The 25,522-nt window shown below is 45.2% G+C and overlaps 1 protein-coding gene across 1 annotated transcript in view; it reads right to left on the bottom strand.

Annotated features, from left to right (window-relative positions):
- Window positions 1-25,522, bottom strand: part of CAMK2B (calcium/calmodulin dependent protein kinase II beta) — a 281,298-nt gene that overhangs the window by 78,762 nt on the left and 177,014 nt on the right. Inside the window, exon 3 of the mRNA XM_069071805.1 lies at window positions 22,469-22,528. Coding sequence (XP_068927906.1) covers window positions 22,469-22,528 — 60 coding nt within the window. The remainder of the gene's footprint in view (window positions 1-22,468; window positions 22,529-25,522) is intronic.

The raw sequence follows: 25,522 nt of genomic DNA on the forward strand, positions 1-25,522 counted from the left end.
CAAGAATCCCACACGTGGTGCTAGGTAAGGGTTCTGGAGGGGAGGGGGTGGACCGGATCCTGAGGTCATCATTAGTATCATTAACACTCACTGAGCACCCAGCATGTGCCAAGTCCTAGAACCCACATGTCAAAGGTAGGCAGCTACCCCTCCGTTTGAAATTGATATACCAAAGAGGTAAGATAGATAGAAGTTCCTCTGCTTATTTTTTTCTTTTGTTCTTCCTTTTTGCAAATGTTTGCATGGAATGAGGGACTTGGGGTGGGAGAATCAATCTGACAGCCTCTCGCTTTCCCATATTCTCCTGCAGCGGGAGACCCATACTTGGCTTACAACAAAGCAGAATCACAGAATCCCAAGGGTTCTCAGAGGTCATGCAGTCCAAACCAGAGAGGTGGCATAGTGGATAGAGTATGGGATGTGGAATCAGGAAGTTCCAAGTTCAAATACAGCCCCGGACACTTAGTAGCTATGTGACCCTGGGGTTACCTGCCTTAGATTCCTTATCTGTAAAATGAGGATAATAATAAAACATACCTCGCAGGGTTGTTGTGAGGACCAAACCAAATAACATTTAAAGTCCTTTGCGAGCCTTGAAACACTATTATTATACCTTAGCAAGAATTGCTTCTAAAATATATTCAACAAATGGCCATCATCAAGCCTGGCTCCCCCAAAACCAGCTGCATCAAAGTGGGTCCATGGTCAACTAGTCCCCCCTCTTAGGAGCTGATAGAGGATGGAACGATTCCAGGGATGCAGCTCACTGGGCTACTAGGGAAAAGCTAAAGGCTCCTGTGTTAGCTAAGGCCTCAGTTCTATCAACAGATGCAGTGGGGACCTGGAGCTTTCTCTCTCCATTTTAACTTTGCTAGAGAAAGCACATCTGCTTTGCCTTCTGGTGGCCTGAAACTACATAAGCACAGAGTTCAGGTCAAAGGTGGCCTAATGGAACACTGGCTAAGCCCTTTCCCAATATGCCAGTACTGGGATCCAGCTGTTGACTGGGGAAGTCAACCATAGATTGTCTGGGCAGATTCACCAAATGAAGTGGGTAATCTGAGGAGGCCCCAAGCATGGGGATCAGGAAGTCCAGAGTTTAATAACAAGGATATCTGGCAGTGGGCAGCAAGTTGGGGGTCCCAACAAGTAGCCAAGAGAGTCACTTTCAGGGGAATCTGACAGCCAGAAAGAGGCAGAGGTCCAAGTAGACAGGAAGGCAGTTATGATTGGCTTTGAAGTTGAGATCCTGCCACAAGGTCTGGGAATAAAGAGAGAGGAGTCCCACCCTTGGGAGGGTTGGCAGAAGCGGGGCATTTTAGTGTAATGGATAATGCATTAGATTTGGAATCAGACCTTGGCTCAGAAAGTGACTCTGCTAATCACTACCTGTGTGACATTGAACAAATGACTTCACCTATCTGGTCCTGAGTGAGTTATCAAGGTAGGAACTCAGTATAGGGAAATACAGAAGGCCCAGGTGGGAACGGGGACAAAACTTATTTGAACCTAAAAGAAGAGATGAAGAAAGGCAGGAAAGAAGAAAGGAAGGAAGGGAGGAAAAGAAGGAAGTGCTTCAGAGCAGTTACTTGGAAAGGTAGGAAGGCTTTGTGACAGGTTTTTTATTGTATCCTAGAGGAAATAGGAACCCACTGTTTACTGAGTACAGGGTTAAGATGGTCAGACCTAGACAAGTGAACTGATCTTACTTTTTCCTTGACTGTAACACTTAGGAAGCATTACATACAATAATTCACATTTTACTCTTATCATGGTAAGATACATGGAAGGAATTATTTAACTAACACTTTTGATTTTTTTCCTCCTTTACAAGGAATAACAAGGTGATGGTCCCACTTTACAGATGCTTAACTGCCTCTAGGACCTTGGGCCTCAGATTTTAGGGATGAAATGAGGGAGTTGGGTCAGGTGGCATTCTTGCTTCAGATCTATATTCCTGTGATCTTACTGTGCCCCAGTTAGACAACACCTGGAGTGCTGGGTTTAGTCTGGGTATCGAATTTCTGGAAGGACATTGGTAAACTAAAGAACATTCAGAGAAGGGCAACTGAGATAGCAAAGGACCTGATGTTCATGCCATAAGTGAAGGGGGGGTGAATATGGTTTTGAAATCCCAAAAGTCAGGAACAGTGTGGGAAGGACAATGAAGGCAGTTTGGCCTGTACCCTCTTACACAATGGAAGCTCCAAGAGAAACTCACCAGTGGGGGTGGGGGAAGGGAAGCTCATGGAAGAACATTCCAGAGCTGGCAGGCCACACAGTGGCGACAAGCATGGAGAAGCCCATGCTGAGGGAAGGCCCAGGATGAGCCAGCAGTAGACAAGACATGGTTTTAAAGTTCCAGAAAGTCAAGGACAGGAAGTACTTTCTGTGCATGTTATGGAAAGGATCCTGGTTCAGGTCTGGGCTGGATTACTTCACTTCTAAGGTTCCCTTTAGGTCTGAGATTTTGTGTTTCTGAGGGGCACCGCTGTCCAACCACAACTCCAGAAACCAGATCCAGGATGGGATTCTGCAAACAGAGGCTTCTGGATTAAGAGCTAGAAGCAACCTTAGGGGGACATCTAATCCAACTCCCTCATCATACAGAGAAGGAAACAGACCCAAGGACATGAAGTGATTTGTCCAAGGCCACACAAGTAGTAAGTATATGGCAAAGCTGGGATTTAAACTCAGCTCCCATGACTCTAAATACTCTTTCCTGTACTATTTTTTATACAAAGAGTACAAATATTCTTTCCACTGTACCACAATATTGCTTGAAAGTATCCACAAGGTAGTTTCAGGGATACCATTCCATTCCTGAGTGTAATCCTAGGCCCCATATGGTTTATTCCAGACCTGGACAGAGGGAGAGGCAGGGAGGGAGGGACTCTCTCACCCAGTATCAGGCCGCCTGTCATTTGCCATCAAGTCATTCCCAGGCACATTGCAGGGAAAACAAAAACATGAAAAGTTGAGATGTTGCAACAGTTCTCAGAATCCTAAGTTTCCTCTTACAGAACAATCAATCAAATCAAGAAACATTTATCAAGTATCTACCATGTGCCAAGCACTGTGGTATGTGCTGGGGACACAAAACAAGGCAGTCCCTGTCCTTAAGGAGCTCATAATCTAAGGATCACGGGAAGGGTCCTGCAGTACCATCTGCTCTGCTGAGAACAGATGTCTGTACAGCCACTCCCACCTCTGGAATGGCAATGCTGTGCAGGATGTCATCCTGTCTACTGGTTTTCCAGAGAATCCCAGAATCCCAGATTCACAGGTTAGAGCTGAAAGGGCCACCTATGCCAGTCCCTTCTCTCCTGTTGTATGGATGAGAAAACTGAGGCTACTTTCTTCCTTCCCCTTCCTGGGGTTCTGCATAGTCCTGAATGTGCAGAGCTCTAAATCTTGGCAGCCCCTCCACTTTGCTCTCCATAATCAGAGAAGCATTGAATTAGTTAGAAGGGATCACCATCAAAGTGTAACACATAACCAAGAAAAGAACCATCTGCCCAACAAGTGACTGCCTGGCATTGGCTTCAAAACCTCAAATAAAGGAGGTATGGGTATGAACCATTTCACTTTGAGGAGCCCTGTTAGGATGGTTTTTAGACTTCAAGTTCACATTTGCCTGTGTGTTCTGTTATAGGGGGCCTAACAGGATATGCCTAAGCCCTCCCAATCATGAAAGGCTTTCTGATACTTGAAGACAGCTACCATATACCCCGAGCCTTCTCTTCTCCAAGGTAAACATTCCCAATTCCTCCATCTGATCCTCATATGGGATTATTCCAACAGGTCTTTCATCACCATGGCTGTTCTCTTTTGGAGATTTTCCAGCTGATCGATGCCCCTTCTAAAGTGTGGTGTCCGAAGCTCCCCATGTGGACAGGCCAGGGCAAAGGACAGCAGGGTTATATCACTAACCAAATAAGGAGAAGGACCCTGTCCTCAATCACATTAGCTTTGGTGGAGCTACCATGTTTTATTGTTGATTCACCAGAAGCCTGCAGCCCCCTAAAATTTTGGATCTTTTCAAAATTAAGCCCTATGTCACCATGGCATCACCATGCCCCTACCTCACCACGTGGAACACCTTATCTAGGAAAGGGCCCTCAGGTGTTAGTGATGAGGTCAACAGGATGAGGGTCTTTGAGGAAAGAGGTGAAGTCCAAATTAGAAGCCAGGCAGGTGTAAAGCAAAAGGCCAGGCCTGTGTTGGTACCAGGGTTTCCTCAGAGCAATGACATTCAAGGGCCTGTGATGAACAGCAAAAGCCATTTGCTGGAGCAGAGATTCAGGCTGCAGGTAGAGGAAGTTCCCAGTCCATAGTAAGCACTCAGAAAATTCTTTTTGACAGACTGGTTGGTAGATAAGTACAGAGTGTGTTGGAAGAGTTAATCATTTGTCTGATTTGATCTGTTCTGGGTCAGGTCTACCCCCATGCAGCCTCCTGACCACCATTTAGGGTATGGCCCCACACAATCACAGCAAAGACTTTCTTCTAAGTTGCCTTTCTGTTTGCTCACCAGTCTCACACATGGTGTGATTCTCAGGCCATGGACAGCAGCTGCTGGAATCCTGGAAGCATATTCATGAGGCCATTTTTAATGCTATGGCTCCCCCTCCACATTCCACCCCTCTACCCCAAGACCGAGAATGCTGCTGAGAGCCAGTAGTCCAGTCCGAATCTATGACAGCACTAGGAGCTGAGCCAGCAGGGCCAGACAGAGTGGCTGTGCTGTAATTCCCGAGAGGCAACCGTGGCCTCATTTGGTGTGCACTTCCTGCCGAGCCATCTCACTGACCTGAATGCTGATTTGGAATCCTCAGACCAGTGACAATTAGGAGTCAATCAATTTATCCAACTCCAGGTCTTACCCACACCTGCAGGGAGTAGGCTGCACCATATACTACCTGTCACTAAGGGGACTGTGCCCAGAGAAGAGATGAGAAGGCATCAGATGCTGCCTTTGAAGGACAAGAAGAAGGCTGGCTATTGTTCACTATAAAAGGTGGTCGCTCCTGTAGTTAAAATAGCAAAATGTTCTGTAAAATCAGTCAATTGGAAAGAGAGTTCATTTCAAATGAGGAATCACTCTCTCTGACACACTCCCCCAGTGACCCAACATGTGGCCTGAGAATTCACTAGGTAAAACAGGGCTAGAAGTCATCTCTATCCCTAATTCCACTACAGAGGATGCCATCCGATGATGCTTTAACATGATGTTCCACCCAAAAGGCCAAAAGGATCTTTGGAAGACTGGCAGCCGGAGTGTGAGGCCAATATAAATGCAGAGACCAGATGAAAGTGATCCATTGACAAGTGGGGATGACCTAACCTTCTCAAGGGCTGCCCAACTGTTAAGGTGGAGGCATTCTATTTTGGTCATCAGCTGCTCAGAAGAATCAGCTGTTTCAATTCAAGAAATTCAACAAACATTTATTCATGTCCTACTATGTGTCAGACACCATGCCAAGCTCTGGGAACACCACCACCAACAACAAAATTGTCCCTGCGCACAAAGAGTTTAATATTTGGGGAATGGGGTCAGAGTGATACAAAATGTACCAAGTTAAGTAAACACAAAGTATTATCACAGAGAGAGAACATCAACAACTGGAAAAGCTTCACATAGGCCCAGAGAACCGGATGGCAGGTTCTCTTTCTGAAAGAAGTGATTCCTGACTTGAGAAGTGCATCGACATGGAGGGAAGTGAGGGGGATAGGAGCAGGAGACACAGATACACACACATGAAGAAAAGAAGGCATCACAGGCAAGTGGAGAAGCTTTGAAAGCCACATGTTGATATTCATCTCCTTTAAAAGAAAAGCCAGGTCTATGTAGTGGAGATCCACACTTCCATGCACAATCCTCCTCCTCTCCTCTATATATGTATATATAATGTGTGTATATATCATATGCACAACTATATATCCTATATGTTGTTAAATTCTGAATAAAATTAAATTTAAAGGAAAAGAAAGTAAATTAATGTTGAAGCAGGTTCATGAGGCACAAAGATTGGTGGGCTCAACAAGATCCTCAAATTAATCCATGTTGGTATGGCTGAGTGGATAGTTCTATGGGGCAGCTAGGTGGCACAGTGAATAGAGCACTGGATAGAGGTCAGGAGGACCTGATTCAAGCCTGGCATCAGACACTTGACACACACAATAGCTGTGTGACCTTGGGCAAATCACTTAACCCCAATTGCCTTGCCTTTTCCCCTCCAAAAAAAAAAAAGAGTGCATGGTTCTACATCCAACCTATTACCCATCACTAAGTAGGGTAAGGGGAATATTTGGCTTTGGGAAAAGTCCTTCGGAAAGCTGGGCCTCCATTTCCTCCTCTGTAAAATGAGGAAGTTGGCCTTCAGGCTCTCTGAGGGCTCTGCCCACCATAGAGCCTCTGAGCTCCACTTCACACCAGACTGTTTCAGTGTCTCAGAGTACACTGTTTACTCTAAAAGAATGTAAGCTCCCTGAGGGCAGGTACTATTTCATTTAGGTCTTTGTATCCTCAGGGCCTAGGACAGTGCCCAGAACACAGAATAAGTTTATTAACTGTTAGTTAAGTTGTGTCAGATGGGTATAGGAGAAAGGGCATAGACTCTGAAATCAGAGGACTTGTATTCACATCCTGCTTCTGATGCTTACTACCTGGGTCACCTTGGAAAAGTCACTTAACATACCTAGGTTCTCAGTTTCTTCATATATAAGATAAAGGAATTGAATTAGAAGGCTCTAAGCCCACTGAGTTCTAGATCTCTGATTCTAGGAGCTTACCTGTCCACTCAAAAGTCCTAGACTTAATCTCTAAGGGAAAAAAAGGCACCAGATCTTTTGATTGGCCCCAGAGGGCAGAAATTACAAAGAAGCCAATTCCAGGCTTGATGTCATGAAACAAACATTCCGAGCTGTCCAAAAGTATACTGGATTGCCTCGGGAGGCCATGGGCTCCATCTCAGCAGAGGTCTCCAAGCAAAGGCTAGATGCCCACTTGGCCAGTATGTTGTAGAGAGGACTGCTGTGCACATTAGTCCAAGACTTGCACTAGCAGTCTCCTCTGGTCTCAGCTCTACTCCATCTCCCCAACCACAGCAAGCTTGTCTATCCCTAGAAAACATGCAGAACACATGGGATCTGAGATTGAAGACCTTAAGCTTGTGCAATTTATAACCTGCCTTATATAAACTGGCGCCTCGGCAGGCCTCCTGGTATAATCTGAATGGTGAGTCAATTCCAAGCAGTGCTTGGGAGTCATGGAAGGGGATCTCTTAAAAAGGGATGCACCAAGAGCATTTCTAGGCTAGTGGATTAAAGAGATTAAATGTTTTTGCAAATTCCACTTGAAGGCCAATAATTTAAATTTAGACAAGAGTTTAAACGTGAGTGGCAGCTAATGAATTAAAGGAATGATGGATCTCCCCTCCTTGTTACTCTAATCTAGGGACAAGAGTTGAGAAAAATACAGACCTGGAAAGAACTCCCAGCTGGGAGATTACTAGCGCTCATGCCCAGTGCCTAGTACCTCCTTATATTCTTTTGGCGAGAGACACACTTCCAGGTATTGGTAGCAAAGGAAATTGTTGTTGTCTGTCCTTCGTTCTCAGAGAGGAGCATCACATCAGGGAGGTGGTGCCATGACATGCAAGTGAACCGGATATAAGTGAGGGAGGGAAGGCTGTGCAAAGTCACCAGCCTCCCTCTCTGGATCCAGAGGCCAGACCTTGGCCTTTTCAAGCTGGGTCTTTAACAGGTCTCAGTTTGACTGAGGCAATGCCTGTTCAGTGATTGTAATAATGAAAATTGTAATTGGTGGAGAAAGAGAAATTGTGTAGTATTGCTATGCTGGCCTCAAAGGGGAAGTCACAATGAGGCAGACTGAAGAATCATTCAACCTCTCAGTGTCCAGGAGAATTCTCTAAGATCTGAGCAGCAGAGCAGGTGCCGATCTATGCTGGCACAGAAGGTTTTCTTATCTGGAGTTCCTCATACCAATAAAATCACTGGCTTAGGATTAGTGCAAATAAGGGAGGACCTTACAACCTTCTCACTGCTAGGGAACCTTATAACATTCAATTTCTGAATCTGCAAAGCTGAGGACCAGTCCTTTGCCTTCCCCAGCACTGCGGATGCCTCACACAGTTCAGGGTCCCAGCTTGAACAGTCGCTGGGCTTTTCCCTGACTTTACTACTGATTCCATAGCTCCCATCCCCAGTTCCTGTCTAACTCTTACCAGGGACCACTGGGGTTAGGGTAAGACAGTTCATGCTACAATTGCTATTGGTCTGAAGCTTGCAGTGGGTGCAGCCACACTGGGAAGAGGTGAGCCATGGTGCCAGTGCCAGAGGAAGGGAAGAGAAATATGCATGGGACAGTCAGGTGGTAAGATACTACTAGAGAGGGATGTCATGTGTGGGAATCAGCTTAGCTGAGAGAGAACACAAGAGGCATCAATCACTGGAGAGGGGGGAGGACCTGTTAGCAAGGGAGAAAATGGAGGGGGGAGGGACTCCAGGCAAAGCAAGAAGATGACTCCCCTTCCCACACCCCAACTACTAGGAGGAATGCAGTCGTAAGGCCAAACCTACTTTCGCCAGGTTGGTACATAGGAAAATATGCTAGAATGGGAAAGAGTCCTGGATTTGAGGTCAGAGGACCTGAGTTAAAATTCCACTGTTGCCTGTGTGGCTTTGGGAAAGTCCCTTGACCTCTCTGACCCCCATTTCCTCACCTGTAAAATGAGGGACTTGTTCTAGATCAGAGGTGTGAAACACTCAAGGCCCTATGTGACCCACTATGCTTTTGAGTGTGGCCCAAGACAAATTAAAGTGCAACTGGGAAATATTTAACATGATATTTTAAAAATACAACAAAACATAGTTTTCTAAGTCCATTTGTGGCCCACAGGGATCCAAATCCTTATGTATTCTATAGTGGGTCCTGTTTATATTTCAGTTTGACTCCACTGCTCCAGAGAACTTCTAAAGGCTCTTGTAGTTCTGAATCCAGGATCCCATAATCCCAAAGCTGGGGTTTACCTGGGGAGGAAGCCAGTTCCTATGTCCCCTGGAGTCATAATGGCAAGAGGGAAACAGCCAGCTTGGCACAAGACCTTTCCCAAGTGCCAGAGTCTTGCTCCATCTGTCACTCTGCAATCCCAAATGGCCATGGATAGAGCTAAGAGACACCCACATGGGAACAGCCTGGATTTCCACGGAAAGAAGCAAAGGTGACTTCACTCCTTCATTTATCCATTCCTCCAACAGGTATTTGCTGCATGGTCCTATGCTAGGCAAAAGTACATTTAACACATTTCACCAGGTAAGGCACCGGCATCCACAGGACTTTACCTTTTGTTTTGTGAGGTGAACGTCGAATGAATACTCAGGTATAAAGAACATTTTATTCATTCAAGAAGCTGGAGAGGCAATGTAGTACAGTGGAAGTGGTGCTGCATTTGAAGTCAGAGTACATGAGTTCCAATCTCAGCTCTGCCACTTAGGAGCCGTGTGACCTTAGGCACTGGTTAGTTAGACTGGGCCTCATCTGTAAAAATGAGGTGGCTGGACTGCATAATCTCTTCAGCCCCTTCTAGTTCTAAATCTGTGATATTATGAAATTAAAGAAACTAGAACATAACTAACTTTTCTTTAAAGATTCTGGCTTACAAAACAAGATACAAAACACTTCCCCCTGCCCCCCACCCCTGCCATACGGGCACACCTGAGCACACTCAGCAAGCCTCTCCAGCACCCGCCATGCTAGGTCTGGAAAGGGGGTAGGGGGCAGAATACAAAGAAGATGAAGACATCAGCCCTTCCCTCTAGGACCCCCCAGTCTAGATGCCAGATGGGCTGTGTTGGCCTGGCATGTCCTACCTTTGGTAATAGAGCAGGAACTCCCAGCATTGGCCCCAAATGAGTCACTAGAAGAAGACAGAACTTGAGGGCAGCATGAACATCTGTGGAGGGATTTTTCAAAGGGTGGTAGCTGAGATGCTCCACTATTGTGAATTTTGCCCTGGAATATGACTGGTATTGCAGCACACATAAGCATTTACATTGTGCCTTAAGGATTGTCGAGTGCTTTCCAGACATTATCTCATTTGGGCCTCACCACAACCTCATAAGGTAAGTCCCACAGATATTTTTTTCCCATTTTACAGATGAGAAACTGAGGCACAGAGAGATTAGATGACTTGCATAGGGTCATATACCCAGAGTAAGAAGTAAGAGGCAGAATTTGAACTCGGGTCTTGTTGACTGCTAGCACTCTCTCCACTATGCTGAGAAGTTTCTCCAAAATTCCAGCAAGGATCGGGCTGGGCTTCCCACATTTAAGGGAAGGTAGGAAGTTGTGGAATACTTATTTTTAAAAACCTTATTGAAAATGATGATGGCAATTGGGGGGAAAACTGAACATGTTTCCTTGACTACATGTATTTTGGGACAGACAGAAAGCTTAGGAAAGAGAAATAGCCCTGAGGAGGAATTGTATAGGCACCTAACCTATCAGCTCACATCCTCCCAGCTCCCTCAGGCTGAGTCCAGGTCAAGGGTGAGTCAGCTGGCTAGCAGAAGAGTGCAATTCAGGACCAAGAACGTGGACCAGGTAGGGAAGGCCGAGGTGCTTTCTGCTGTCTGTGACTGGCTCAGTTTCCCAGCTAATCAATCAACATACATTTATTAGGCACCTACTATGTACCAAAACCTAGGAATAGAGACAAAAGTGAAATTGTCCCTGTCCTCAAGGAGCCTTCATGAAGAAGGTGGTATTTGCACCATCTTCCTCCTACTGGACCCCTTTTCTATAATACAAGTCGACATGTTTGGACTTTCTTTGGCTTTCTTCTAAGAAACAACAAAAGCTTCAGAGCTAAGGGCAAAGGGGAAAGGGGAGTAGTAAAAGAGGCAGAATGAGATTCAATGTCAAGAAAAAAAAATATCCTGACAATAAGAGCTGTCCCAGAATGCAATGGGCTGCCCCTCACTGGAACTCTTCAAGCAGAGGCTGGAACACCATTTGTTGGGATGCTGTAGTAGCCTCTGAGGTTCCTTCTGACTCTGAGACTGTGACTGCATTTATTACCCATCAAATAAAGCTTGAATACCTTCCCACATAATTCAAGGCCCTTCAGAAGCTGACACCTTCTGAATTTGCATACCCTATACATACCCACCCCGATCAAATGATAATGGACCTTTCATTATCCATTGTACACCTTCCACCATGCTTTCTCACCTTGTTTCAGTCATGTCTAACACCTCGTTATCCCATCTTGGGTGTTCTTGGCAAAGATACTGGAGTGGTTTGTCAAGGAGGGGGACCCCACCATGTCTGGAGGCCTGATGTTGTCCCTAGCACATGTCCCTATGCTTCCCTTCATTAAAGTGGGGGGGGGGGTAATGTAGTGTAAGAGAAGAGAACTAGCCTGAGGGTCAGGAGAATTGAGTCGAGACTTTATCAATAATTAATTTTGCCAAACTACCCCACCTTTCTAGGTTCATTTTACAAATGAGGAAACTAAGGTAAACCAGGTTAAGTGACTTACCCAGGGTCACACAGCTAGCATGTATCTGAGGCCAGATTTGAACTCAGGAAGATGAATTTTCTTGACTCTAGACCTTGCACACTATCCACTATGCTACCTAGCTGCCTATGCTGTTTCCCATATCTAGAACTCTCCACCTGATACTTTTCCCACCTTTTGAAATTCTCTCTTTTAAAGTCAACCTCAAATATTACATCCCGTACAAAGCCACCCAGTTCTGAATCTATGGTCCTGCAATTCTTCCCTGACCATAAGCTGGTAGTACCATCTTCCACTCCTTACACTTTGCATAACATTTTATTTATAGCTCCTTTTTTCCTACTACAGTGTACTATTATATATGACAGCTGTCTGAATATGTGTCATACCCCTTTCTTTAGACTATAAATTCCATATGGGAAGGGATTATGTCTTATTAATCTTTGTATCTCCCCCAGAACACAGCAAAGAACATGCATACGTGCTCATACATACATCACAGGCTCTTTAAAATGTCTGTGAGGAAGACATCCTTCAGCCTTCCCCCATTCATCATGTGAGTATGAGAAGGCGGCATCAAGGATTGGAGGCCCCATTTTATGAGGAGGTATAAAAATGGAAGTGGGACAAGTAAAGAGACAAGTTACCAAAATCATCCAAAGGACAAAAAAAAGTGAATTAGGAAAGCCGAGGGCAGTCAGAGCTATTTAATGGAGGTGGTGATCAGGGAATCTTAGAGAGCTCGGTACCTTGGTGGTCATCTAGCACTAACCTCACAGTATTATTGGGAAAAACAGATGAAACAGAATATGCAAAGCATTTCACCAACCTTAACATGCTTTGCAAACATCAGCAATTATTATTCTCCTTTAGTAGTCTCCACCATTCAATGTAATTCAAAAGGCATTTATTAAGTGCCTGATACATACAAACAGTCCCACTAGCTGCTGAGGATATAGAAACAAAAACCAGGCCGTTCCCTTAAGAAGCTTACATTCTGCTGCGGGGAAACAGGCACACAGAAGAAGTAAAAAGAAAATATTTACTGAATACATTTTATTTATATATATATATATATATATATATATTCATTTATTTATATAAATATTCCTCATTAGGAGGAGTCCTAACTGAAAATCAGGGAAGACTTCTTGGAGGTGGTGCTTGAGCTGAGCCTATAATGGGGGGATAGAAAGAGGCAGTAAATGGAAAACTGTAAACAGACAGCAGCAAGGACCCCAGCAGTACTAGAACAGAGTTTGAGGCTAAGTTGTGTAGAATCAGTCTAGAAAGACAAGTTAGCAACAAGTACTATAGGATTTCAACACGAAACAGAAGCATTTGTACTTTATCTTAGAGGCATTTGGGAGCCACCAGAGGTTGTTGAGCAGGGGAGTGACATGATCATACCTGTGCCTTAGGAATCAGCTTTCAGCTGTGTAAAAAGATGGAAGAAAGGAAGGGGAAAAACATCAGGCCCTCACTATGTGCCCGACACTTTGTTAGACACTTTCTGAATATATCTCATCTGACGGATTTTAAAGGGGAGAGAATGAGGGCAGGTAGATACATTCTAGATTACTACAATGGCCCAAGAGAGAGGAGAACCTGGACAAGGATGGTGGTCACACAAACAGATAGAAGGGGAAGGATTCTAGAGATGTTATGGAGGTAGAAGGGATAAGACCAGCACAGGCCTGAACACCGAACTTGGCAGCAGAAGAGCCTAGAGTCTCAAATCCCTGTTCTGACAAACCGGACATGTGACCCTGCATGAATCACTTAGCCTCACTGAGACTCAGATTCCCCATCTGGAAAATGGATATGACAATGCTCCTAGCCATTTGACAGAGCTATTGTGAGGCTCAAATGAAAGGCTTTACTTCAACATTTCAAGGTTCTGTGGCCTTCCCAGAGCGGGCATTCTCTCCACGGGTGCATATCACAACTCCGACTTAATGAAAGGTTTTGCTGTGGCCATAGTGTTCATCTCCCTGCAGCCAAGTTGGCAGTGAGATAGGAGCCCAGATGAACTGAAGCATGTGAAAATGTTATGCAAATGTATCGTTAGAGCAGTTGCTCAGTAAATATTTGTTTAATGAAGACAGCCTGGAAAGGTCAGAATCATGCAGATTCCCAAGACTGCGTGCTCCATTTCTGCCCTCCTGCCCGCCACATAAATGCAAGCAGCTAATGTGTGCTCACAGGCAATAGATGGAGGTGGAGTGAGAGCAGAGAATGCCAGAGAAAGAGCCCCGTGCCCTGGGAGGGCGCTCTGCAATCACCAAGCCAGTCAGCTCACAGGGAGGATGGGCGCAGGAGGAAGTCTTCCCCCGGACCAGGTACTGGATGGATCTGTCTGAATCCTCACGGAGGTGAAAATGGAATGGCGCTGTGGGTGACGTCAAGCGGGGTATTTTTAGAAATTGCAGACCAGGTGCTGCATGATCACGGCAGTGCTAGCTCCTGCCGCCACCTCTGGCAAGGAGATCTTTTCCAAGTGGGCTGTTTGGGCACGGCCAGAGCCCATTGCCCACAGGCTCTCCTCAGCACATTTCCTCCAGTCCACTGTCTTGCAGCCTATCTGGAGCTCAGGTACGGTTTCAAAGGACCCAAGCAACTGAATTTCTCTAACTCCTCTGAAGACCCCCTTTTAGACCTTGGAATTAGTGTACATGAAGGAGCTGGGTGGGGGTAGGGGTGGTGCTGTCAGAGTAGGGTCACAGCCAGTGGGGCCCCCAGGGCTCCAACTTAATAGGCAAGGGCCTATTGCCCTTGGTATGGAGTTAGCAAGAGAAGGGGACCAAAGTGCAGCTTTTAGATTGGAGGAGAAAGGGGAACAGAAAAGCAGATGTGCTGCTCTGAGCAGGGAGGTAAGGCCTGAGCATGGCCTGCTACCTCAGGTGGCACCTAACTAACCCCTGGAAACCTCTGCCCAGCCAAGACCTGCTAGAGAGAGGCATCTGACTCCACGTTCAAGTCTCTCAGGCTGCAGATGAAGGTCTGGTATCTGGTCTGCAGCCCAAGCTGTGTCCATTAGGATTTCGGGACTTCATCTAATCCAGCGGGTGTCTTTTCATCTCCCACATCTCTAACAAGGGACCATCCATCCCCCACCTGAAGAACAGGCAGCGAGGTGCCACAGTTGTAGGAGCAGTGCCAGCCTTGAAATCAGGGAGACCTTCCCATGCTGCCTCACTCAGTAGCTATGTGAACTTTATATCAGTTAACATCGATATCTCCCTCTTACAGAAAAGGAAATGGAGACTCAGACAACTGGGCCAGGGTCACTTAAGTGCCTGAGATTTCAACAAGCATCCTTCTGCCTCAAGGTCCAGCATACTATAACTCCTCACCTCTCTAAATCTGTCTCCTGAAAAATCTGTAAAATAGGAATCCATATAAAATGGCTCCTACCTCAAGGTGGCTGCAAAGATCAAATTAGATAATAGATGTAACCCCTTTGCAAGCCTTAAAGTGCTAAATAAATGTCATCATCATCATCATCATCATCATCATCATCATCACCATTATATAAGAACTCCAGGGCTAGAAAACTCATGGCCTCCTGAGGCAGCTTATTCTACTTTTGAGCAGTTCTCCTCATTAGGCAGCTTTTCCTCATAGCAAGTCAAAATCTGCCTCTCTGCAGCTCCTGCCCATTGTTCCTAATTCTACCCCCTTGGGGCCAGACAGAACAAGCTGAATCCTTCTTCGCCAAATTCGTGAAGGCAGCTCTCCTACCTCCCCTTCTTAAGATGGTCTTTTCCAACATAAACATCCTCAGGTCCTTCAGCCAGTGTTTATAGGCCACAACTTGGATTCCATCCCCAGCCAGGGAAAGTTGCTTCCCTTGGGATGCTCTCTGTAGTCTCAAACACCTCCCTCAGACCTGGCCCAACCAAACCAACGCTCCCCCACTTCGCACCTGGGCATCGTCCCACATGATTCTCACCTCTCGCTCAGCACTTCTGCTGATGTCCCCATCTGCTTATTCTGCTTATTTCATCTGCCCTGTGACTCGACTGCCTGGCATTGATCTTGTGGTCCGTGGCAATCCCTCGTCCGTGTCCCCAGGACTGCTCTCTAGGAATGTCTTTATGCAACTCATGCACACAGACCTCCACCCCTTGGCAAAGACAGGCCGTCTGCACTGCTCAAAATTTTGCTTGTACCCACAGAGGTCCTTCAATTCCATCTGGCAATTCAACAAGAATTTATTAAGCATCATCTATGTGCAAGGCATCATGCACTAGGTGTAGTGTAGGCACAAAAGTGGTACAATGATAGAGGGTCAGGCCTGGAACTCAGGAAGACCCAAGTTCAAATCTGACCTCAGACACTAGCTCTATGACCCTGGGCAAATCACTTCTCTCTGCTTGCTGCAGTTTCCTCATCTGTAAAATGGGGATAATAGAGCTTACCTCCCAGGATTGTTGGATCAAATGACATAATTGTAAAGTCCTTAGCATAGTGCCCAGCACATAGTATGTGCTATACAATGTTATTGTTGTCACCATGGTAGGTACTCAAGACACACAAAAATGACACAGTACCTTGCCTCAAAGAACCTGCATTCTGCTGGCCTGGAGTACTGGGCTCATACACTTCCATGCAGACTTTCTCCACAATCAATCCACTGCTGTCTACCACAGAATTTTAGCACTAGATGAAAGGCTACATATTCCCATTATAAAATGCCTGGCAGGTGGTCATCTAGTTGCTGTAAGAGCCCTCCTGGGAGTGGGGCACCCACTACCACCTCCCACAGGAAGCCTGTTCCCTTCTGGGACAGCCCTCATCAGGCCATCTTTTCTGACATCAAGTCTAAATCTGCCCCAATGCTTCCAGTTCTGAGGCCAAACAGATCAAGTCTAACCCCTTTCTCCAAGACAAATATTAAAGTCCTTTCCAGGTCCCAGGTCCTCCCACGTCTCTCAGTCTCCTCTTCTCTAGTCTGACCATCCCCAGCTCCTTCAAGCACCCATCACATGGCATGAACTCAGGCCCTTCCTCATGGTGGTCACCTTCCCTGGGCACTCTTTAACTTAGAAACATCCTTCCTAAAGAGTGGTACCCAGAACTGATCCTCCTACCATCCCCTCCCTGTTCCTCTCTCTCCCCCTCTCTCTCCCTCTCTCTCTGCTTTTTGGAGGGGGGAAGGTAGGGCAGTTGGGGTTAAGTGACTCGCCCAAGGTCACATGGCTAGTTTTTGTGTTGTGTCTGAGGTTGGATTTAAACTCAGGTCCTCCTGACCCCAGGGCCAGTGTTCTATTCACTGACCCACCTAGCCGCCCCTTCCCTATTCCTCTCTTAGTGCAATGTACTCCAAGAAGACACCAAGGAAGATGCCCAAAGAGGGCAGATGGGTATTGAAGAAGCAACAAACAAGTGGAAGGATTGGGAAAATCTCTGAAAAAAGAAGTTCCCCCTCCCCCAGTAAACAGCTGCTTCGCCATTTTGATCATCAGGTATTTCTCTCATTCAGCATTCTCTACTTGAAAAGGACCAGCAGTTTCAAAGCTGTGAAAAGGGTAGAAGGCATCCTTCTTTAAGCCTGAAGGAAATTCAAAACCTCCCTGGGCAAACTGGGATGACACCCAGCTGTTCACCCTAATGCCACCTCTCCAGGTCCCTGGGCTAATGATGGTCAAGACTTCAAGTGCGAAAGAATGGGATGTCAAGGGCCAAAGAATGGGATGTCAGAGATGGAAAGAACATTAGAGGTCCAACACTTTCATATTACAAAGTGGGTGGATAAGACCCAGAGAACTGCAATGACTTACTTAAAGTCACACAGTGATTTAGTGGCAGGACAAGATGAAGAGCTCCAGACTCCTGATTCCCAGTCCAGCGTTCTCCCTCTGCACCAGGCCATAGTGCCCCTTTTTACCTTTACCCTTCTCCCCTCCATCACCACAGACCCCTAGAAAAGGGGGACGGGAGAACCTTCCTAAAAATAACAAATTAAAAGCCAGTTCTTCTGAACTAGCTTTGGTCCTGAGGATGGGACCTGGCAGGGGAAATGCCCTGATCCAGGGAACTTCATAAGGAGGTCCAGAAACAGGGAGCCACTCCAAGAGAGGGGCAGCCTTGAGACATGCAATCAGTTCCCGCTCCTCCAGCCTTCAGCTGTCCCCAAACTGTCATTCCTCATGGCTTCCCTGTCACAGATCTCCTGACAGCTTAGTCAATAGTTACTCCGTTTTTATTTTCACATGACATTATTGCCCTTCCCTTGACTGATGGCTGACTCCACAGTCTTGGGCAGTCCTGGGAGCTTCAGGGCTTGTCAGAAGTCAGGTCTAAGGCTAAGGAAATAGGTCAGCAAATATTAGAAACCCAGCACAGAATACATAATTGGGCATGTTTTGATTTGATTCTTTTTTCAAAAGCAAATCTTTTATGAAACTGAACACTGTAAAATTATAATGATCAAGCTTAGCCCCAGAGAAGTTGGGAAAATGCTTCCTCCTTTCTTTGCAGAGGTGGAGGACTATGGGTGTGGAATTCATATATGCTGTCAGACATGGTCCACATGTTGTTTGGTTGTATAGAAATGCTTTTCTTCTTGGACTTTGTTACAAGGAGGTGGCTCACTGGGTAGGGGTGTGGGGGATGATAGATCTCAAAGTAAAAGTGATGTAAAATCAAAATCAATAAAAATGAGGTTAAATATCAATAAATACATCTGTTGTTTTTTGTTTTTTAACAATGCTATTGCTTTCTAATGGCCCTACCCCTCTCCCCCAACAGAAAGAAGTACAGCAAATCAAAACAAATCAACAGGGAACATTGGCCACATCTGCCCATAGCCATACCAATCAGGCCACGCATCTCTGTGGAGATGGAGGCATAAGCCACCACCAGGTCTCTTATTGACCTGGGGGATCAGAGCTCTGAGGTCTTTCCCATTTGTTTCCCTTTACACTATCAGGGTCACCATGTAAACTGTTCTAGTTCTACTTACTTTGCTTGGCATCAGTTCATAACAGTCTTTACAAGATTCCCTGAATTCTCCATATTTCTCATTTTTATGATGCAATAATGTTCCTTTAATAAAAAAACATTCTGCAATTTATTTAAACATTTTCTACTTTATGAGCAGTTGCTTTCTTTCCAGTTCTTTACTGTCACAAAAGTGCTACTATAAATATGTGTGTATGTATAGATGGATGAATGGATACATTAACTATGGATAGTCAGGGAGGCAGATAGGGAGAGAGAGAGAGATAAACAGATAGATAGGCATATAGATATATAAATAGATGGATGGATGGACGGACAGATGGATAGACCTTTCCCTACGTCTCTGACCTACTTGGGGCATTGTTTCTTTTCCAAACATCACTTTTTATTATCTCTTTTTCTGGAAGCATGAAAGCTACAGGTGCAATGTTGTATAATGGAAAGGGGGCTGAACTTTGGCTTAGGAGGGACCAATCCTGGCTACGCCATTTATCACTTGTATGATGTCAGGGATGTCATAATTTCTAGGGGCCTCAGTTTCCTCACCTGTAAAAGGAGTTATTTGCACTGGATGACCTTTGAGGTCCTTTCAAGCCCTCAAAATACAATCTTATAACTGTGGCTTTCTAGAGTCTCACTGTGGTTCTGACCTGCTTGAGTGTTACCATTTTTTAAAAAAAGATATATATATATATATATATATATATATATATATTAATAACCAAGAATTTTTTTCCTACCTCTTACCTTCCCCCACCCACTGAAAAGCAAGAAATCTGGAACCCCCGTATCACATACGCAGTCAAGCAAACCAAATCCCCATCCTGGCCCTTCATCCCAAAACATGCTTGTCATTCTGCATCTTTGTCCCCCATCTCTCTGTCCTTACGTAGGAAGCCCCTCTTCCTCAATCCTCTGGGTCACAGCTAATCATTTCATCCATCAGCATTCTTGAGCCTTTCAGAACTGTTTACTGGCACAGTGAGAGGATAAGAGGCACAAAGGACAGAGCATGGGGCCTGGAGTCAGGAAGACCCATGTTCAAATCTGGTCTCAGACACTCACTAGCTGTGTGACCCTGAGCAAGTCACAACCTCTACCTGCCTCAATTTCCTCATCTGTAAAATGGAGATAATAATAGCTTCTCTCTCCGAGGGTGGTTGGGAGGATCAAATGAGATAATTGTAAAGGGTTTAGCACAGCAACTGGCACACAGTAGGCGCTATGTAAATGTTAGCTTTCATCATCATCATCATCATCATCATCATCATCATCATCATGACTGTGATTATTGCTGTTATAGAAACTATTCTCCTGACTCTGCTCACTTTACCCTGCATCACTTCATAGAAGTCTTTCCATATTGCTTTGAAACCGTCTCCCTTCCACATCTCTTGCAGCACAACAGGATTCCATCCCTTTCACCCAGTTTGTTGAGCCATTTCCCAGTTGATGAGCATCCCTTTAGTTTCTAAATCTTTGCCACTAGGCAGAGAGCTGCAATAAATACTTCTGTACATGAGTCCTTTTCTCCTTCTTTTGATCTCTTTGGGGTATTACTGTCATAGTGGCATCACTTGGGTCAAGGAGTGTTTTGGGGGCATAAGAATTCCAAATCTCTTTCCAGAATTATAGGTCTATTCACATCTCTTGACCCAGGTCCACAAGCCCATGACACTTCAAAGCCTTTGTAGCTTCTGTGGCTAAAAAAATCCATCACCTTTCAGCCAAACTTCTGGGATGGCAGCTTCCTGACCTTAGCTGAATTAGCCCTTGGTAAACACAGAGTCTGTCACTAGGCCCATACTCAGTTTCCTTCCCCACTCTGCTAGAGCCTGCCAGGGCTTTCAGAGTTATAGGTTTTTAAATCCCTTTATGCCTTTTCACTAGATTGAATCATATCATCATCATTCCAAAAGGGACCATCAGCCTCAGTCTAGCCACAAAATTTCCAGACGAGAATTTATCCAAATAATATTCAATGAGTACTTTCTGTACTAAGCACTGACACAGATGAAGTAAGGCCCAGGCCCTGCCTTCAAGCAGTATGCAATGTAATTAAATAGTTAAGACAAATTCACTAAGAACTATAATATAATAATTGTATAAAATACCAACTCCTAAGACTGAACTGTCCCTGGATTTGTTTTTTCAGACAAACTAATGCATATCTCCCAATTTTGTACTTGCGAGGCTGAATTTTGCATACCTAAATGTAAGATTCTACATTTACCTATATTTCATTTCATCTTATTAAATTGAGCCCAGTGTTCTAGCAGCTTGTCAAGTTCTTCTTAGATCCTGACTCAGTCATCCAATGTGTTAAATAATACTCTGAACTCAGGGTCATAAGATAACTTGATGAATGTGTCCATCACTAATAATGTTCAATGGTGTGGTGACAACCGCAGATTCCTGCAGCAATCCACTGGAGACCTCCTGCCACACTGACAGGGAACCATTAACAAGTCCTCTTTGGGGGCAGCCAGGTAGCACAGCGAGTAAGAGCACCAGCTCCAGTGTTGGGGTGACCTGGGGATCGAATCCAGGCTCAGACACTTAGCACCCACCCAAAAACACCTGGCCATGTAACCTTGAGCAAGTTACTTAACCCCAATTTCTTAAAAAAACAAAACAAAACAAAAAAAGTCCTCTTTGAGTCCATTCATCCCACCATCTCTGAATCCATGTAATTACATGATCATCTAGTCCAGCAGTGTCAAACTCAAGATACTGACTTAGAAAACCACAAACAAGCTTTATCTGTGTTGCACTGCATTTTTCTTTATTTTGTTAAGTATTTCCCAATGACATTTTAATCTGGCTCTGGGGCAGTCAAGATGCCAAAGTCCGAGCTGGACACTCTAATCTGATCCTTGTTTCTCCTCCTTTCCCACAAGAATAGTGTGAGATGCTTCATCAGAAAGTGTGAGATACGTCATCAGCTACTTCCTAAAATCTAGATAAATCATGCCCACAGCACTGCTCTCTTCTACCAGCTAAGCAGGAAGAGAGGCTGACCCTCTGACTTCAGGGGACTCCAGGTGACTGCTAGTCTTGGAGAGCAGTCTGGGGCACTGAGGGGTTAAGAGACTCACCCAGGGTCACATGGCCAACATATGTCAGAGTCTTCCAGGCTCTGAGGGCAGCTCCCTTACCCTATGCTCTAAGGCTTCTCCAGAAAGAAGATTTTGTCTAACAAGGTCTGTTCTTGATGAAGTAGTGATGGTTTTGCGTAGTCAATGCTTTCTTTTCTACATGCTCATCAATCAACTTTTTGGTGATCCACTCTTTTTTTTCTTTTTTGCTTTTTGGAGGCAGTTGGGGTTAAGTGACTTGCCCAAAGTCACACAGCTAATACATGTGTCAAGTGTCTGAGGCCGAATTTGAACTCAGGTCCTCCTGACTCCAGGGCCAGTGCTCTATTCACTATGCCACCTAAGCCACCCCCTTGGTGATCCACTCTAGAACTTTCCCAGCAATGGAAGTTAAGCTCCCTGGTCTAGAGGGGGCAGGTATTCTCATCCTGGATCGCTGAGTGTTGGAAGTAAGGAAGGGGCAGTGCCCAGTGGGCAGAGTTAGGTTAATGGAGGATTTTGGAGAATTCTTAAGGTGGGTGCCCTGTATCAGGAAGGGTCTGGAAGAATTTCTGTCAGTCACCTCTCCTGGTGCCTCACAGTCTCAAAGCCTGATTTTGTCAGGCATGGGGAGCTCCTAGGATGAAGTGATGAGGGGGAAACAAAACAAAACATCTCACAGAGCTCCAGTTCTGAGATCCTAAAGTCACCAGGCCCAGACTGCCCTGGGAGATGTCACATTCTCAAGATGTCTGTCAAGTGAAGCTGGATGGGTTCTAGGCAGAACTAAAAAAGATTCTCCAGGAAGGAGGGATAGCTGGCTCTGAGGGATCTCCCTGCCCACCCCCTGCCAAGCTTTTTCAAACTGATGCTCACCAATGTTGGAATGCTTCAGGAGACGGCAGATCCGGGCCTCTCTCTCCAGCTTCTGGTGATCTGAAGACAAAAACAGAGAAAGAGGCATCACCTCGAATCCAAGGGATATGACTATTAATGGTAGCAATTAAGCATTTCTATGCAGAGCCATAGCTAGGATGCAACAAGCAGGACTTCTTCCTAAGCACTTCCTCTTCAAGACAGTTGCCATCCCTGCTCCTTACCTCATAATTCTCTGCTGGTCCTGAGCAGCAACTGCCTCCCAGGTTACCACCCCTGGCACAGGGTGGGGGAAGGCAGAACACCACCTTGGCACCCTTCACCAAGGCTTGGTGTCTCCCCATAGTCCCTACCTGAGCACATACCATCCCTGTGATGGGGCTGGCCTCTTGACCATTGTATCCTGCTCTCCCTCCCCAACTTGATTGAATTCACCTCTGACGTGTTTGAGCTAGTTAAGACCATTTCCAGGACTCTTCTTATGCATCTACTACTTTTCTATTATTCATCAGTCAGCTTGTGTGGAATAGAGGAGAACATGAAGCATTCATAGTCAACTTCTTAATGGGTATCTACACTACTGAAAGAATAATATGGAGGATCTCAAAGTATTTAGCTTTATAGTGTATTCTGTGATTTTTTGGCAACACACAGAATTAAAAGGGTTGGATTCCAGTCCCAGATCTTCTAAAATGGCACATGAGTTTGGTCTAGAAGGAAACCAAGGATTCTAAGAGGCAGAGGTGAGGAAGGACACTCAGAAATAGGGGACAATCATTGTGAAGACATGAGATGAGAGGAGTGGAAAGTTTGGTGAAGAATAAGCAGACCAGTTGGTCAGAAGGAAGGGTTTGCTTAGGGGAGTACTGTGCATTAAGGATATAAAGAAAGGCTGATGGCCACATGGGGAAGAGATGTCAAATGCCAGACTGAGTTGTAGAATGACCACAGACTAGTCAATCCATCTGTCCAAGGTTTATGTAACTCTTTGAGACCTAAGTAATAGATGGGTCATGTACAGTCTATGCCAGTGAGGAGAGCTCTCACAAGACAAAACCACAGGTTCTTGACTTATTAACAGATGAAAAATGAGACTCGGAAAGATTGACTTTCTCGTAGTCATACTACTCTTAAGTGTCAAAGTCAGGTTTCAAATCCAGGACTCTCCTGACTCAAAGTCCAATGCTCCTTTTGAGTGAAGGTGAAGGTGGGTATACAGGGGTGAGAACCTTGCTCTGGACGCAAAGTTTTCCTTGGATGATCCTCCAAATGGACAGCCTACATGTGATCATCCAGAGATGATGTCACTTATTTATCCATTCATTTTTCCTAAATTAAATCTTTTTGCAAAAGTCAAATTAAGTCCCTCAACTATGAGATGCAATAGGAATAACAACCTCTTCTGACTCTGGCACTTGGGCTGGATGAGGCCTCCATATAATTTGCACAGTAGTTCCAGAAAGAAATTGAGAGGTCATCTACTCCAACCCTCTGATGGTAAAGATGGATCACTATGCCCCAGACAAGGGATTTATTTGCCTAAAGGACACAGCTAATTGGGAAAGTAGGACATCAACCCAATCCAACAAACATGTATAACATGCTTACTATGTACAAGGAACTAGGGAAATGAAGACAAAAGGAAAGCCAGCTCCTGCCTTCTGGGAGGTTACATTATCTGGAGGGATATAGCCTATGATTATGCACACATGATAATTCTAGGAGGGAGGCCATAGGCACAAGGGGAAGCATCAGGACAGACTTTGGAGAGAAGACAGTACCTGAGTGAAGCCTGGTAGGGAAACTAAGTCATTCAGTCAACATTTATTAAGTGCTTACTACGAGCCAGGCACTGTGCTAAGCTTGGGTAGACAATGTCAAAAGCACAGCCCCTGTCCTCCAGGAGCTCACATTCTAATGGAGGAGACAATATGCAAATAACTATGAACATACAAGATACATATATGTAGATACACAGAGTAAATGTAAAGACGTTTCAGAAGGGCATGGGGGAGTGACCAGAAAAGACTTCCTAAGGGAAGGCAGGAAATGAGACGAGTCATCAGGGAAGCCAAGAGGCAGAAGAGGAAGAGCATTCCAGGAGTAGAAGACAACCATTACACAGGCATGGAGCCAGGAGGTGAGGCGAGTGTAGCCAGATCGTCTATGGAGGGGAGTAAAGCGTTAAGAAGACTAGAAAGGCAGAAAGAGCTAGAAAAGCCAAAGTAACCGGGAGGCAATGGAATCTGGATGTCACCAAGTAGAGGGATGGCATGGTCAGGTCTGTGCTTCTGGAAAATCACTTTGGCAGCCAGGAGAAGACAAGATGTGAAGCAAGGAGACCAAGTAAGAGGTTATAAGGCCCATCTGAGGGTCACAGCAGAAGCAGAAAGGGCATCTTTTGGGGAACTATAATGAATTCCAGAGCTGAGTTTGAGATGCCTGCAGGACATACAACTCGAAATATCCAGAAAGCAGTTGGGACATAACTATAGCTCAAAAAAGAGATTAGAGCTGGAAATAGAAACCTGGGAGCCATCTTTGTAGAAAGAGATGATAAAATGAACCCATGGAGACAGCATGAACACAGAAGAGAGAAGAGGGCCAAGGACAGACCCTTCAGGGACACCCACAGTTAGTGTGTGGCCTCCACCAAAGGAGACTGACAAGGAGGAGTCAAATAGGTAGGAGGAAGACCAGGAGAGAGCAGAAATCATGAAAACCTAGAGAGGACAGAGTATCCAGGAGAAGGAGATGTGATCAAGCATCAAAGGTTAAAGAAAGGTCAAAAAAGGATGGGGATTGAAAAAAAGACCATTAGACATGATAATTAAAAGAAAATTATGGTAGAGATGAGGAAATGTATTCTAAGCAAGGCTGACGGCATGTTCAAAGCTAACAGAGGTGAGAGATGAAGTGTCAAATTCAAGGACTAACCAAATTGGCTCATGGGGCCAGAAAAGTCGATTTCATGAAGGGGAACGTGAAAAAAATCTGGCAAAGCCCTTTCACATTCTTCAAACTGAAGTGTCTTCTGATACCCCATTCCGCTAC

Source organism: Petaurus breviceps, unplaced genomic scaffold (assembly GCF_028583685.1).
Source record: "Petaurus breviceps papuanus isolate PSGF00001 unplaced genomic scaffold, PetGlider_PUasm1.0 90845, whole genome shotgun sequence".
Lineage (NCBI taxonomy): Eukaryota > Metazoa > Chordata > Mammalia > Diprotodontia > Petauridae > Petaurus > Petaurus breviceps.